Here is a 17,092-nt window from a genome sequence, read left to right on the forward strand (position 1 = left end):
CCCACCATGGACCAGCCACCATCAGACTGAACACCATAGACCAGCCATCATCAAATGGAACACCAAAGGACCAGCCACCATCAGACTGACCACCAAAGGACCAGCCACCATCAGACTGAACACCATGGACCAGCCACCATCAGACTGACCATCACGGACCAGCCACCATCAGTCTGACCACCACGGACCAGCCACCATTAGACTGACCACCACGGACCAGCCACCATCAGACTGACCACCATGGACCAGCCACCATCAGACTGAACACCATGGACCAGCCACCATCAAATGGAACACCACGGACCAGCCACCATCAGACTGACCACCAAAGGACCAGCCACCATCAGTCTGACCACCATGGGATCCCTTGATCACCAGAGTTACTCTTTTGATAGATGTGGAACATCTCCCGCTCCCACAAACCAACAAACATCAGACCTCTCAAATACTAACAGCTCTACTTAAATCAACATTGGCTTCCCTCCAAGTAACACCAGAACTTCGCCGTTGACCGCTGTTGATTATAGAGTATTTCCTGAAGGAACTACTCACCCTATAATCAACCTAACTCCCAGGCAAATATCTATCGCTCAGGAAACCATGAGACTGCCCTTGCTGACCACACTTCAAGGCTGCCCCAGGCGATGGCCTATATTACTTTCCACTGGACAAGTGTCTATTCAGGGGTCACTCTTTGCTATCCAGCTACTGGACCAGGGAGAATTCAGAGGGGAGGGGTGCTATGGAGGCACAAGGTGGCTGATATTAAAATGGAAGTCCTTTGTTTATGAGTTGAAAACAAATCCCATTCTTACCAACTCTCTTCCCATCTCACCCAATCCTCTTACAAATCACTACTGAACCGTTTCGGATCGATTGCGAGAATATGGTGAGTGCCCATGCGGCCGATTGATTGCGCAATGAATGGATTGGGCCTCCTAAGCACAGCTGAGAGTTTAATTCACATCCTTATGGATTAATGTTGTCCATTTGGAATGCTGTAACGTCAGAATCAATTGGTGTTTTGGGTGTAAGGGAAGAGTTAAATGAGCTTCCTTCTTGGTATATGCTAAAATGGAAGTCTGCAAGACAAAATGGTGCTAGCTTGGAGTGGGATTGTTCTGAGAAAGTAAAAGAGAACCAGTCCACAGCAACATTCTGGGAGAGTCAGGGCAGTATAAGAATGCAGCCATAATGGTGGAAGATAGTGAAAGACATGTTGGTCTGGGTTGAGAGCTGGTATCACCAAGTGGGAAAAGTACTGGTGCAAGGGGCTTTTAGGGATATAAAACACTTTGTGCGGGGTGGGGGGTGGTTTAAAGAGAGTTTTATCTTGGGCTAGATCATGGCTGGTGCTGAGAGGGGGAATAGTACGCTGAGAGAGTCAAGTTAGAGAGGGAGAGACAGAGAGAATAAACAGGCTCCGAGTAGATTTGTCAGATCTGTGACTCCCTCCAATATTGCAGAAATCAGCTTGCTTAGTTGATGATAAGTATTATTTTGATTCCTGTACTGCTACTACTGTTGACCTCTGATTTGCTTTCTGATTTGCACCTGTGCTTGTTCTAATAGTCTTTTCTTATGATTATGTGTGAAGTGTCTCCTTTGTTGGCTGATGTGTATGCAAATAGCTTGAGCTGTTATCGGAAAGAATACATTACAAAATTTTAAATCATTTTTCATTACATTGGGTCCCATAAACAACAAAGAGTGTAATGAGCAGATGAATTGAATTTTGGCCAGGCGGCATCTATGGAAAGGAAAAATAGTCAATATTTCAGGCCAAGACCCCTCTTTAGAACTGATAAAATCCTTGGCCTGAAACATCAGATCTTTATTCCTTTCCATAGATGCTACCTAACCAGCTATGTTCCTCCAGCATTTTGCGTGTGTTACTCTGGATTTCCAGCATCTGCAGAATCTCTTGTTGTTTTGTTTAGACAGTGGGGCAACAATATAATCAGCCTCTAATATTCCCACGGGATCTATAATGTTCAGGCAGGAGTCAGGTGAGGCCTCAGTTGGATGCCTGATCAGACCTCTAACAATGCAGTCCTCCCTCTTCAGCTTATACAACAGGAACCTACACTGTGTGAAAGGCCAGAATTTTGGAGAGTTTCAAGGTCTTGGGAGTTCAGAATTCTGAGAATAGTTGTATTCTTAAATACCTCTGAAGTTTCCTAGAAAGCCACTCAATGCAAGAGCAACCAATGTTGGCCCAGTGAATATTAAATGAAATTATACTTGGGAACAAGGTTGTGGAAGGATTTTTAAACAAAACGTAATTTGAATGAGGTGATTTTCAGACTAGAACACACCAAAGTGGGATATTATGAGCATGAATAGAGCCATAAAGTTGTGCACCATGGCAACAGGGCATTGGGCCCAACTCGCCATGCTGACCAAGTTGGCTCATGAGTTAATCCCACTTGCCTGTGTTTGGCCCAGAACACTCTAAGTCTTCCTACCTATGTGCCTGTCCAAATGCTCTTTAAATGTCATAATTGTACTCGCTTCTACCTCTCCCTCCAGCAGGTAGAGCAGCAAATAATTAATGTTAGCATTCATTTTGTGAAGACTGGAATATAAAAGCAAGCACGTTATGCTGAGGCTTTATAAGGCTTTGGTCAGTCCACACTTGGAGAATTGTGAGCAGTTTTGGGCCCCTTATCTAAGGAAGCATTTGCTGGCATTGGAAAAGGTCCAGAGAAGGTTCACGAGAATGATCCCAGGAATGAAATGAGAAGCATTTGATAGCTCTAAACCCGTACTCTCTGGAGTTTAGAAGAATGAGGGGGATCTCATTGAAACCCATCGAATATTGAAAGGCCTAGATAAGAGGGGATGTGGAGAGGATGTAACCTGTAATTGGAGAGTCTAGGACCAGAGGGCACAGCCTCAGAATAGAAGAATATTCCTTTAGAACAGAGATGAGGGAGAATTTCTTTAGCCAGAGTGTGGTGAATCTATGTAGATGGCTGTGGAGGCCAAGTCATTGGGTATATTTAAAGCAGAGGTTGATAGGTTCTTGATTAGTCAGGGTATCAGATGTTACCAGGAGAAGGCAGAAGAATGGGTTTGAGCAGGAAAATAAATGATGGAATGGTGGAGCAAACCCGATGGGCCAAATGGCCTGATTCTGCTCCTATGTTTTATGGTCTTATGGTCTCATTCCTTAACATACCCTTGTGTGAAATAGTTGCCTCCAAAGTCCTTTTTAATTAGTTCTCCGCTCACTTTAAAATCAATGCCCTCCAGTTTTGGACTTCTCTACCCTGGGGAAAAGACTGTGGCTATTAACCTTATCTATGCTCCTCATGAATTTATAAACTTCTATAAGCTCAGCCTCCTACACTTGAGAGGTAAAAAAGCCTCAGTCTAACAAGTCTTTTCTTGGAACCCGGGCCCTCCAGTCCCAATAACATCTTTGTAAATCTCCTCTGCACCCTCCCCAGTTTCATGACATCCTTCCTACAGCAAAGCAACCAGAAATGCAAATAATGCTCCAAGTGTAATATCGCCCAAGTCTTGTAACAAGATGTCCCAAATCCTGTACTCAGTATTGTGACTGATGAATAGATGATTGTTTGGTTGAAGGAGTCATCCAGTTGTTTGCTTTGATCTTCCCCTAGACATGGCCTTTGTCATCACGATGCTGCTGGCCAGCCTCAACAGCTGCTGCAACCCCTGGATCTACATGTTCTTCACCGGGCGGCTCTTCCACCACCTGGTTCAGCACTTCCTCTGCTGTCCCAGGCGGCCGCACAGCGTTGAGCAGCCCAGCGGGGAGCTGACCTGCAGCAAGAAGAGTAATTCCTCCACCTTCGCCGTCAGTCTCAAGAGCTCGAGCAGTCAGAGGAGCGGCTCTCTCCAGCTGCAGCAGGGGGAGCAATAGGTCGAGGAGCTCCTGGCCGGGCGATATGAAGACCCCTGGAACTTTCCCCTTGTCGCTTATTTCCTGACCCATTTCGCAAGATGCCGTGCCAGTGATAAGTACTAATTCCTCTCAAATTCCCTTTAATGCACGGATAGAACTGACCCTTATAACCATCAGTTTCATTTGGTGTGCCATTATTACAGCCAGCAGTTCTCTGAGGAGAGACAGAACACAGGACCATTATTTCTCCTCCAATGAGCTCGAACTAAATAGCTACTGAGCGTGGAGGCAATGTTACAGTCTGTTACGTACCCCGTAACTGGGTTGCCAAACCAGCAGAAATGGATCACTCAGTTGGAGTCTGGGTTACTAGATCTAAGAAAGTTTTATTAAAGAAACAAGCAACACAGTAATCGAAAGGATAATAAATGCAACAGTTCAGCAATGATAAACACACATGTGCACAGAATTAAGATAACAGGATCAATCAAGCTCTATCGTTGTCTAGGGGTAAATGACCAATTTCAAAGTGACACAAAGTCCAGTTCAATTTAGTTCAGTTCGCAGTAATTGTTGCCATGGCGATGGACAATGTGGGGGGAAGGAGAGAGAGAACAAGAACGACTGATCATTCAGAACGGCTTCCACACACAGACCTGCGATATTGCTCACAAGCAGCTTTCGGACGACTCCTTTGTGATGTCACCTGAGGTCACCAACTGTGACCCCTCCTCCAGATGCGGTCGATCCTCTGCAGTGAACTCGGCACCCAAGCGAGGGTGGACACACACCGGGTTCCCGCTGATCGTACCTTTCCACCCTGTGCGTCTATGGCTTGGTTCCGCAACCAGCCTTCCAAGATAACTCCTGCCGACTTGCGGGGGGGGGGGGGGGCATCGCTTCCAGGGTCTCGTTACCTCGTGGTGTTGTGTGTGTCCTGCCTTAGCGAACCTGTCCCTTTTTATCCCCCTGCTGGGGTATCGCCTGTCCATCACTTCAAACAGTTCAGGGTTCAAAGGGGGCGCCGCTCTAGACAGCTCTCTCTCCCGTCCCTTCATTACACATCTCCCAAATGCTGCTTCATTGTCTTCCTTATCTCTCTCTTGAAGACAGGTGGCAGACCAACTGCTGATCACACAGGACAGCTAACATCTTATCTATGTGTATTCTTGTCACAAGTCTCACTGTAGGGAGGTCAAAGTCCACTTCAGGAGGCCAACACGGAAAGAAGTGGTCCTCGTAATTAGTTGCCATTTGTTGGATGGAGGAAATTTTGTAGCCAGCGTCATATAGATAGGCTGACACAGACATGACCAAAGCTCAAATATGCTATGACTTTTAACTTTTACTAGGAAGTTTCTTTGTCATATTTGTTACGCAGATTTCTCTGTATTTATTTCGACTGCATTCATCAATTTGGTGTTGTCGTGACCAGAAGTTAAGCACTTTCTGAGTCCACATTACTTCTAGCGGCTAGCAGGATGGGAATTCCTCACAAATTACAATGCCACTCCTGGATTGGAAAAGGACTGAAAGTTTTGACAGGGATCGTGCAGGAATTTTGTTTCAAGTTGTAATAGATCCTAGAAACTCCTTGTAGGCTCGTGCTCACCTCCCCCAACTAGCCACCTGGAGTTAGAGATTGATCACCATTTACTCGCACAGGTAAGGAATGGGCAACCATCTGATGGGGAGATCGACATTGGAAATGATTCATCCAAGTCCAGAGTCATCACTTCCCATCCAGAACCAGGAGGAGCTGAAGATTCAAGATTGTTTATTATCATTCTTTGGTACGCAAGTATAAAGGAGAACGAAATGATTGTTACCCCAGATCTGATGCAGCTTAAAAACACAATAAGCATTAAAAGATGAATAAAGAACAGAATTTTAAAAACACAATAAATATAAGTATAAAAGCCACTCTATAAAACACAATGTGTAAATAACTGTTATATACATAGACTGATTTTATGTATATAAAGTGTTGCTGGGTGATGTGTATGTAGTAGTGGTGGGATGGGTTAATGGGTTGAGGTGTTGATCAACCTGATGGCTTGAGGGAAATAACCGTTCTTGAGTCTTGTGGTCCTGATTGAATGCTGCATAACCTCTTCATTGGTAGGAGCGGGACAAAGAGTCCATGAGCAGGGTGGGTGGAATCCTGCATGACATTGCTGGTCTTTTTCCAGCACCTTTTGATGGCACGTAAGCTGGTGCCAATGATGCATTAGGCAGTTTTGGCTCCCCATTGTAGGACCTTTCTGTCTGCCACGGTGCAGTTTCCTTTCCACACAGTGATGCAGCATGTTAGGATGCTCTCCACAGCACACCTGTAGAAGGTCATGAGTATTGGTGTGCATAGACTGGCTCGCTACGGCCTCCCCAGCAAACAGAGGCTTTGGTAAGCTTTTCTGAGACCGTGAGAAGTTGTCCGAGATGTGCACTCCCACGAGTTTGAAATTGCTCGCAGTTTCCACTGCTGTGCCGCCATTCTGAAGAGGGTTGTGAGTGAAAAAACCACATAATGATAATTTGATCTCCAGACTGTTAGGAAAAGCTCTTTTGGGCAAATCTACAGGTGAAAACTGGGTACAAAACCTTACTATCAGAACAAGCTAAGTATGAACCTGAAATATGGCAGCAAATGCCTGTCCCATGGTATGTAATTTCCAGAAGCGTTCAGCTACAATAAGACAGGGTCAATCGAAACACCAGACTGATGCACAGCCAAGCTTCTGCCGTATGCTAAAACTAGGGTCCGAATGCGGTGAACATTCTGAGGAATTTCCTGGAGTGAGCTTGCAGTGAGCTGGACCAATGATGAGAACCTCAGTTATGAGAAAGTATTTGGAAAAAGGGGAAATAAAGTGGCTAAAGCCAGATGTAAATTTTAGTGCAGGGAGAGAGCAGTGAACTAAAAAGGAAAATGTGAGGTGCCTTTGTGTTTTGATTTGTACCACAGACCCTGTTCATGATTAAACAAACTTTGCTTGACAAATAGATCTGACTGGAGTTTCTTTGGGAATTGAAAGCACTCATCACAACATTAGAACACACTCATTAGCACCTCATTATAAGGAAGGATGTGGAAGCTTTAGAGAGGGTGCAGAGGAGACTGACCAAGATGCTGCCTGGATTAGAAGACATGTCTTATGAGGATAGGTTGAGTGGGCTAGGGCTTTTCTCTCTCGAGCGAAGAAGGGTGAGAGGCAACTTGATAGAGGTGTATAAAATGATAAGAGGCATAAATTGAATGGATAACCACAGACTCTTACCCAGGGCGGAAATGGCTAATACCAAGGGGGCATAATTTTAAGATGATTGGAGGAAAGTACTGTGGGGGGTGTCAAAGGTAGATTTTTTTTAAACAGAGAGTGGTGGGTGAATGAAACGCCCTACGTGGGTGAAAGAAACGGTGGTAGAGGCAGATATATTAAGGGCACTTAAGAAACTCTTAGATATCTCATGGATGATTGAGAAATGGAGGCTTACATAGGAGGGAAGGGTTAGATTAAAACATCAGCACAGCATCTCGGGCCAGAGGGCCTGGTCTGTGCTGAAATGTTCCATGTTCTATATTCTTTCCTCAAATTTATATCCAGTACTGTACTTGGGGCTTCACATTACAAATGTCATGCCCATGCTCTACAACTTGTTCAATAGAATTTCATTATGGTTCAGGCGGGTGTATGACACAAAGATGGCAAAAAGCATGGTACTTATCCTTTTTCATAAAATTTCCTAAATGGCTTGTCAAAGGATCTGGAAGAAAAGGAGGGTAAATTTGAAGCACGTATGAATTATTCCTTGTCTCTGACACATGAATATCAATCTCTGATGATTGCTGGTGATTTATGCTGCTTTAAAGGGAGACCATAGCTGTGCAGCTACTCTGTTCCTTGGCACCAAGAATATATTGACCCTACCTTGCACTCGAGAGTAGAATGGCTCATATTCACCTCCGTGGCTTGTGCAAAGGCTTGGAATGATTCCAAGATGGTTTTGTCCCATCTAGGTAGAGCCTGGCACAGATACTGTGTGTCACTTTGTCCTGATTGGGTGAAGGTTACCAATTGTGGCTCGAGTGCTGTTTGGATGCACACAGCTGAAATCAGAGAAGTGATGGTATAGAGAAGGGGACTTTAGTGATCTGCATGAACGTACTGTACTTTTGGTTAATAGTGGCAGCAGATATTGTACAACCACTTGTTCCTGTTATGAAGTTTTTAATTTAAGAAGGCAAAGACTGTGTAGGATGCCCAAGTCAGGAAAAAGAAACAATTCCGTTTGGACGAAGGGTCTTGACCTGAAATATTAACTCTCTATTCCCCTTCACAGATGCTGCCTTCCTTCAGCATCTTCCCCCTTAGTACTCACTGCACCATAACCACACCCCATTTTTTCCATTCCTCATTCTGGTTACATTCTCTTCTCCTCACCTGTCCCCCACCTCCCTCTGGTCCCTTCCTCCTTTCCTTTATTCCAAGGTTCACTGTCCTCCCCTATTAGGAGAGCCCTTAAGCTGAGATTTTCTCTTCAGCCCTTAATCTTTTCCAACTATCATCTCCCAGCTTCTCACATCATCCTTCCTTCCTCCTCATCTGATTTCGCCTCTCACCTGCCAGCTTGTAATCCTTCCCCTCCCCCCACCTTCTTATTCTGGGTCCTTCCCCTTTCCTCGCCAGTCCTGATGAAGGTTCTCAACCCAAAACATGTTCCCCTCCATAGATGCTGCCTGACCTGCTGAGTTCCACCCGCATTTTGTGTGTGTTGCTCAAGACTTCCAGCATCTGCAGAATCTCATGTGTTTATCCTCCAGCATCTTGATTGTTGCTCCAGGTTCCAGCATTTGCAGTGTCCTGTCTCAAAACACTTCTGTTACCTGACCTTCCCTGGCCAGGCCATTGATCTTCATCTGGTACTGCTTTGCAGTCTGGGGTGAGGGGCAACATGCAATGCCAGCATCACCTCCCTGGGCATGACACACGTTTCCACTCATCAAAGTCCAGCAGTTGGCCCCACCTCTCTCTCAGTCCAGGAGACCTGACACTGATGAATCGTTAGAATGCCAGGCTCTTCTACCACACTGTCAGTCCCTGCTCTTTATCTGACAACACCTCATCGAATACTTGTGAGACTCTCTGCCTAGCCTCCTACCCGTGAATGAATTACTTGCACTGGGCAAGCCACCTGCACTGCTATTTAAAGGATGCATTTACCGGCCCCCAAACACCCAATCACATTATACCCATCTGAAACCAATAACTCCAACAAATGATTGCAATTGAGTTAAGACAAAATTCTAGTGCAACTTACTGGATGTATTGCTGAAACTCAGGAGATTTGGTATACAGCTAAAGACTCTTAGCAAATTCTGCAGATACCTGTATACTGATGAGAGCATTCTGACTGGCTGCGTCACCATCAGGAGGATTCAATGTGCAGGATCGAAAGAGGCTGCAGAAGGTTTTTAACTCAGCCAGTTCCATTGCACACAGTGCCATGGAAACATAGTGGTTAGTGCAATCGCTTTACTGTGCCAGTGCTTTACCTGTGTTGCTGTCACGAAACAACAAAGTTCACCACAAAGATCCCAATGAAGGGCTTTGGCCGGAAATGTTGACAGTTTACTCTTGTCCCATGGATGCTGCCTGGCCTGCTGAGTTTCTCTAGCATTTTGTGTGTGTTGCTTGGATTTCTAGCATCTGCAGATCTTCTTATTGAAGTTCAAGGGCTTGGTTACTTTGTAAAGTGGGCAGTGGACAAGCTTTAAAGTATCTGGTGTTTTCCATCTGATGAGAAAGGAATGCTCCCCCTTTGCAATTGCAGTATCCAGAGACTCTAAACCTATTGGTGTCTGTATGTGGACGTGAGCTGACAAAACAGTAGCTCTGACTCATTTTTGTGTGAGTTAAATGAGTCATAAATTCACTCATCTCATAATGCATCAGCACTGCTTGATAACACAAGCACTATGCCCAGTGGATTACCACATTATTGACTGGATCCTAGTGATGGAAAGAAGTCCATATGGCTCATTATAACTTTACTTTCCAATTAATTAATGCAATTGCAGCCAAGCCCACGCTATAGAAAATAATTTCACACTATAAAATCATTCCTATCATCTCCAGTGTAGAGTTCTTTAAAGTGGTGTGTAAGCTACCTCTTTATTTATGAAATCCATCTTTATTCCAATATTCTGGCTCTGAGCCTCATCAAAAAGATGTGATCATCTGGTCCCAGATACACCAAATATTTTCAAAATACATGCTTTCCATTGAGTATGCCCAATGAGCATTGAGGTTTCTGTCAGTAAAGGAGTCAATATATCACATTGTGTTTCTGCTAGCTAATTGTTTGGATAAATATAAAATACAAGAACAAGATTAATAAGAGGAGGAGTCAACCAAATGGCTCTTCAAGTCCACTCTGCCACTCAGCAGGATCACAGCTAGTTTTCTGCCTTCATGCAATTTTCCAGCACTATCTTCCTAACCTACATGTCCAAAAACTTATCCGCCCTTGGTCTGAATTGACACGATGATTAAGCTGGCACCTCTGGGATTTTGGTAGTACTACAACAGCAGGTTTCCCAGACTATTGGATTCTACTCCTACTGATACCTAAATATGTTTTCATTTCATTCTCTTTTACAGGTTAGACAATATTATAATAAATTTTCCAGTGAACCCAGTGCAATTAAAGGGACCAGGAAACATTCAAACACTCCTGGAAAACCCAATCACATTACTGACCCCAGCCCCTACCCCGACCCCACACTTCTCCCATATCTGGCAACCTTGCTCCAGTGACACACCTCACTTGCACTCAGGATCCCTGCTCAAGTTCCACATTAATGAGTGAGCCAGATCCAAGACCATCAAGGTTTTCAAATGGTTGGATACTATGAGCAGAATTAAGCCACTCAGCCTATCAGATCTGCTCTACCATTCAATCATGGCTGATTTATTATCCCTCTCAATCCCATTCTCCTGCCTTCTCCCCGTAACCTTTGACACCCTGACTAATCAGGAACCTATAAACCTCTAATTTAAATATACTCAATGACTTGGCCTCGACAGCCATCTGTGACAAAACAAAATCCACAAATTCACCACCCTCTGGCTAAGTATATTCCTCTTCATCTCTGTTCTAAATGGACATCCATCTATTCTGAGGCTGTGCCCTCTAGTCTTGGACTCACCAACAATAGGAAACATCCTCACTCTGTATAGGCTTTTCAATATTCGATAGGTTTTGATGAGAACTTCCCCCCACCAACCCATTATTCTAAATTTCAGCAAGAACAGCCCCAGAGCCACCAAATATTCCTCATATGTTAACCCTTTCATTCCTAGGATCATTCACGTAAAGCTTCTCCAAACCTTCTCCAACGTCAGCACATCTTTTCTTAGATAAGGGGCCCAAAACTGCTCACAATACTCAGTGTGGTCTAACCAATGCCTTTATAAAACCTCAGCATGATATCCTTGCTTTATATGCTAGTCCTCTTGAAATGAATCCTAAAATTGCATTTGCTTTCCTTACCACTGACTCAAGCTGCAAGTTAACCTTTAGGGAATCTTGCATAAGAACTCCCAAGTCACTTTGCACATCTGATTTTTGAACTTCCTCCCCATTTAGAAAACATCCTATTCCTTTATTCCTTCTACTGAAGTGCATGACCATACACTTCCAAACACTATTCCATCTGCCAGTTCTTTGCCCATTCTCCCAATCTGTGTAAGTCCTTCTGCAGACTCCCTGCTTCCTCAACGCTAACTGCCCCTCCACCTATCTTCATATTGTGTGCGAACTTGGCCAAAAAGCCATCAAATCGGTCATCCAAATCATTGACATATAGCATGATAAAAGCAGTCCCCACATGGACCCCTACAGAATACCACTAGTCACTGGCAGGGAGCCAGAAAAGGCCCCCTTTATTTCACTGCTTTCCTCCTGCTAGTCAGCCAATTTTTGATCCATGCTAGTATCTGTCCTGTAATACCTTCAAGTTTACCTTCATGTTTCATCCTTTCGCTCCTTATGGCTTTTTAGGTGCCATCTGTTGGTCCTTAAAAGCTCCCAATCCTCTAACTTCCTACTATTTTTTTCCTATATTATATGCCCTCTCTTTTGCTGTCTTTGACTCGTCAGCCACAATTGTGCCATCCTGCCTTTAGAATACGTCTTCATCTTTGGGATGAATTTTTCCTGAACTTTCAGAATTGCTCCCAGAATCTCCAATCAATGCTGCCGTGCCGTCATCCCTGGTAGTGCTTCTTCCAAACAACTTTGGCCAGTTCCTCTCTCAGAGTCAAGGGACTCTGTAATTCCCTTCACTCCATTGTAATACTGATATATCTGACTTTATCTTCTCCCTCTCAAACTGCAGGGTGAATTCCATCATACTATGATTACTGCATCCTAAATTAAGCTCCCTAATCAAATTTGGTTCATTACCCAACACCCAATCTAGTATTGCTCCAAAAGCCAGTCTCTTAAGCACTCTACAAATTCCCTCTCTTGGAATCCAGCACCAACTTGATTTTCCCAAACCACCCTGCATATTGAAATTCTCCCATGAATATCGTAACATTAACCTTTTAACATGTCTTTTCTATCTCCCATTTTAATTTCAGTCCCACATCCCGGATACTGTTCAGAGATCTGAATATGATCCCCATCAAGGTCTTTTTACCCTTGCAGTTTCTTAACTCTACCCACAAAGGATTATACATCTTCTAATCCAGGTCATCTCTTTCTAAGGATTTGATTTCTGTTTTTTTTAACAGAGCCTGATTGAGTGTTATAATGATAATGCAAATGACTCTGGAAATAAATAAGTGGTGAAAAAGCTGCACCATAATGACAAGGATAATGATACCTCTATACAACACACAAACTGCTACAGGAACTCAGCAGGTCAGGCAGCATCTATGGAGAGGACCAGTCAATGTTTCGGGCCGAGACCCTTCATCAGGACTGTAAAGGAATGGGGAAGATGCCAGAATTCAGCTCTTTACCATCTCAACCTATCACCTTCCGGCTTCTCACTCAGTTCCCCCGTCCCTCATCCAATCACCTTCCCCTTCATCCAGTTTCACCTATCACCTGCCAGCTTGTACTCTTTGCCCTGCCCCAACCTTCTTATTCTGACTTCTTTCCTCTTCCTTTCCAGTCCTGCTGAAGGGTCTCGACCAGAAATGTTGACTGTATATTCACCTGACCTGCTGAGTTCCTCTATTATTTTTAGTCTGTTGCTCTGGATTTCCATCACCTACAGAATTTCTTTGTCATAGATCTATACAGTTTGATTGTTAAATCATCAAGAATTGTGTATTCTGGTGGTGCCATTTGGAGACCTTGCTAATTTCCATCCTGTTGTAAATTCCAGAAAATCCCAAAACCTCCAAACTCCATGTAGATTTGAGTTCATTGTGGACCCCAAACCATCAAACCCATTTAATCTATTGACAGAAAGTGTTTAACTACTGGTAGAAATGTTGAAGTTAATTTCTATTCTCTTTTTAGAATTGTTCACTGATTGAAACAAGATGGTATCAGATTAGCATCATTGAGGGCCTTCTATTGAACACATTTCGGTGATCACAATGACGTTGAAATCAATGCTTTCCTTACTTAAGCTATGTTTTTCTTTTAACAATGTATTAGTTCTTTAGGGAAAGGAGCTAAAGGTCATGGTGTTTGCGACTTCAAGTGCCAAAGCCTTTAAAGCATTGATGGACTATTAAAGATCCAGCACGAATGAGTCATTCTCTTACTCATTAGATGCTGGAAGCACTTTATTCCTGCTTTTATACTGCACCAATTGGGGGATTTAAATCTGAAAAATCAACTTGGTGGATTTAAAACCTGACAAAATCCTCTCACCCTCCAGAGCCTGGGTTCATTTGGGGGGAAAACATCTTGGAGGAGGCGTATTACATATACAATTGCATATGATGAGAACGACCGGTGGATGTTGGTGTATTTAACATGACCCATACTGGTTTTCATTGTAACCGAAAACTCAGCATAAAACCGGGCTGGATGTGGAGAGTCATGGCATGAAGCAAGAGCCAGGGTTGGGAATAGTCCTGTCCGCTGCTTGGTGCTGAGCGTAACAGCAGGCTCAACTGCTGCAGTCTCTTTGAACTACAGGGAAGTGTATGGTCATGCACTTTGTTGGAAGGAATAAAAGCATTGACTGTTTTCTAAATGGGAAGCAAATTCAGAAATCAGGGGTACAAAGAGACTTGAGAGTCCTTTTGCTGGATTTCCTGAAGGTTTTCTTACAGATTGAGTTGGTGGTAAGGAAAGAAAATGCAACGTCAGTATTCATTTCAAGAGGACTAGAATATAAAAGCAAGGATGTAACGCTGTGGCTTTATAAGGCATCGGTCAGACTGCACTTGGAGTAATGTGAGCATATTTGGACCCATTAACTAAAGAAGGATGTGCTGGCATTGGATAGGGACCAGACAAGGTTCAGAAGAATGATTCTGGGAATGAAATGGTTAACAATATGAGGAGTATTTGATGGCTCTGGGCCTGTACGCACTAGTTTAGAAGATTGAGGGGGCATCTCATTGACACCCACCGAATATTGAAAGGCCCAGACGCAGTGAACGTGAAGATGTTTCCAATAGTGGGGGAGTCTAGAACCAAAGGGCACAGCCTTAGAATACAAAGAAGTACCTGTAGAACAGAGAGGAGGAGGGCTTTCTTTAACTAGAGAGTGTGATATCTGTGGAATTCATTGCCACAGATGCCAATGTGTAGGCCAAGTAACTGGGTGAATTTAAAGCAGAGGTCAATAGGGTTTTGATTAGTAAGGGTGTCAGAGGCTATGGGGAGAAAGCAGCAGAATGGGTTTGAGAGGGATAACAAATCGGCCATGATAGCATGGCAGAGCAGACTTGATGGGCCAAATGGCCTAATTCTGCTCCTACATCTTATGGCCTTATGGTCTCTAACATGGAGCAAGATAAAGAGCATGCAGCATTGTCCACTGGGAGGAGGAATGGGGGCATCGCCCTCGAGGCAAGAGTAGGAGGAGTGAGGGTGCAGCCTCTCCAATGAAGAGCAGGGTGAAGGGAATACAGGAAGTCCCCAGGTTACTACAGCGTTCTGTTCTTGAGAACCGCTTGAAATTTGAACTGGTCATGAGTCAGAAATGAACAAGAAGTTACTTACGGTGAGAGGGGTCATTTCAAAGGAGGTGTGAGGGGCAAATTTTTTTAAATACACAGAGAGTGGTGGAATGCACTGCCTGGAGTGGTGGTAGAGGCAGATACATTACAGACTTTCAGATAGGCAAATGAAAGTGAGGAAAACGGAAGGATACGGGCGTTGTGTTGGCAGAGGTGATTAGTTAGGATTTAACTGGATCAGCACAACTTTGTAGACTGAAGGGCCTGTTCCCATGCTGTGGTCCTGTTTTATGTTCTAAGGGCAAGGGAGAGGATTACAGGGACAGCTTTGGAGGGAGAGTCAGTAGGAAGAGCGGCCGCCAGTCAGCGTCAGTGACTCAGTGAGCGAACAAACAAATGAACCTACTCAGCGATCCCACCTCTACTCAGCTCCACTGACGGTGGGAGGTGAGAGTAAATTGTTTAATCGGAAGGTGTGAGTGTAGAATAACAGGAACATGGAAAAATCCTGTTCCCACCCTGCAGAAGATAGCTGGGGACCTGCAAAAGCTGACAATTCCAGGACACTGGGCTCCCAAACACAATTTACTTGGTTAAGTGCAAGAAATCAGGAGGGACCTACATCCAATGGGTCAGAGCACCAGGAGAATGGAGGACAGAGGACTGATTCAGATCCAGGAGGAGGAGGAGGAGTTTTGAGAGTTTGAAGTAGGGGGAGGATGAAGTTTGAGGGTCTGGAGGAGGAGGAGGAGGAGGAAATTTGAGGGTCTGGAGGAGGAAGTTTGAGGGTCTGAGGAGGTTTGAGGGTCTGGAGGAGGAAAATGAGGAGGAAGGTTTGAGGGCCTTGAGAAGGAGGAGGAGGATGAAATTCGAGGATCTGAAGGAAGAGGATGAGGTTTGAGGGTCTGGCAGAGGAGGATGGTTTAGAGGGCTGGAGGAGGAAGAGGAGGAGAATAGTTCAAGGGTCAGGAAGAGGAGAAGTGTGGTTTAGTGGTCTAGTGCAGGATGAGGGTGAAGTTTGAAGGTCTGGAGGAGGAGGATGAAGTTTGTGGGTCTGGAGGAGAAGGAGGATGTTTGAGGGTCTGGCAGAGGAGGAGCATTAAGTTTGAGGGACTGGGGAAGTATGTGGAGGATGAAATTTGAGGATCTGAGGAGGAGGAGGATGTTTTGAGAGTGTGGCGGAGGAGTGGAGGATGAAGTTTGATAGTCTGGAGGAGCAAGAGGATGACATTTGAGGGTCTGGAGGAGAAGGATGAAGTTTTAAGGTCTGGAAAATGAGGAGGAGGATGAAGTTTGAGGTTCTGGTGGAAGAGGATGAAGTTTGAGGTTCTGGTGGAAGAGGATGAAGTTTGAGGCTCTAGAGAATGAGGGTGAAGTTTGAGAGTCTGGTGGAGTAGGAGGAGGATGTTTGAAGGTCTGGAGGTGGAGCAGGATGAAGTTTGAGGGTTTGGAGGAGGAGAATATTTGAGGGTCTGGAGGAAGAGCAGGAGCAAGAAGTTTAGAGGTTTTAGAGGAGGAGTAAGTTTGAGGGTCTGGATGAGGTGGAGGATGAAGTTTGAGGGACTGAAGGAGGAGGATTAAGTTTAGAGGCAGGAGGACAATGATAAAGAAAGTATCCACAGGGAAAATGGAGAAATAATATTTGCAGCACAATTGCATACAAATTAGTGTCTGGGAGACCAGTGGGCTGGAATCATCAGCTGTTGCAGAGCTAGTGGTCATCTTCAGCAGGGTAAGAGCACAGCATTTCCACGTGCTTTCTCTCCCCAGTTCTACCCTCACACCTTCCAATTTGAAATTTACCCCCCCCCCCCAACTCTTATCCACAACAATCAGGCTCTGGGTGGAGCCAACAGAGGCAGAAACACTGAATGGACTCGCCCACTCACTAAGTCAATGACTTAGTCACTACGCCACTCCTCCTACTCCTTCTCGTGCCAAAGCTGTCCATGATCCTCTCCCTCGCTCTTTATGCCTGTGGTACAGGTGAGTGGAGTCCTTTGCTGCATGAGGAGTGAGGGTGGTGGGAGGCATTTAGTTCCTGCAAATTTCC

General features: G+C 44.6%; 1 protein-coding gene across 1 annotated transcript in view; it reads left to right on the top strand.

Moving 5' to 3' along the window:
• The window catches only part of oxtra (oxytocin receptor a), a 31,658-nt gene extending 24,815 nt beyond the window's left edge, over positions 1–6,843 (top strand). The window contains exon 3 of the mRNA XM_072280651.1: positions 3,633–6,843. Within this exon, the coding sequence (XP_072136752.1) occupies positions 3,633–3,895 (263 nt within the window). The 3' untranslated portion in view covers positions 3,896–6,843. The remainder of the gene's footprint in view (positions 1–3,632) is intronic.
• Positions 6,844–17,092: the final 10,249 nt, after the last annotated feature.

The sequence above is a fragment of the Mobula birostris genome, chromosome 16, assembly GCF_030028105.1.
Source record: "Mobula birostris isolate sMobBir1 chromosome 16, sMobBir1.hap1, whole genome shotgun sequence".
NCBI classification, from domain to species: domain Eukaryota; kingdom Metazoa; phylum Chordata; class Chondrichthyes; order Myliobatiformes; family Myliobatidae; genus Mobula; species Mobula birostris.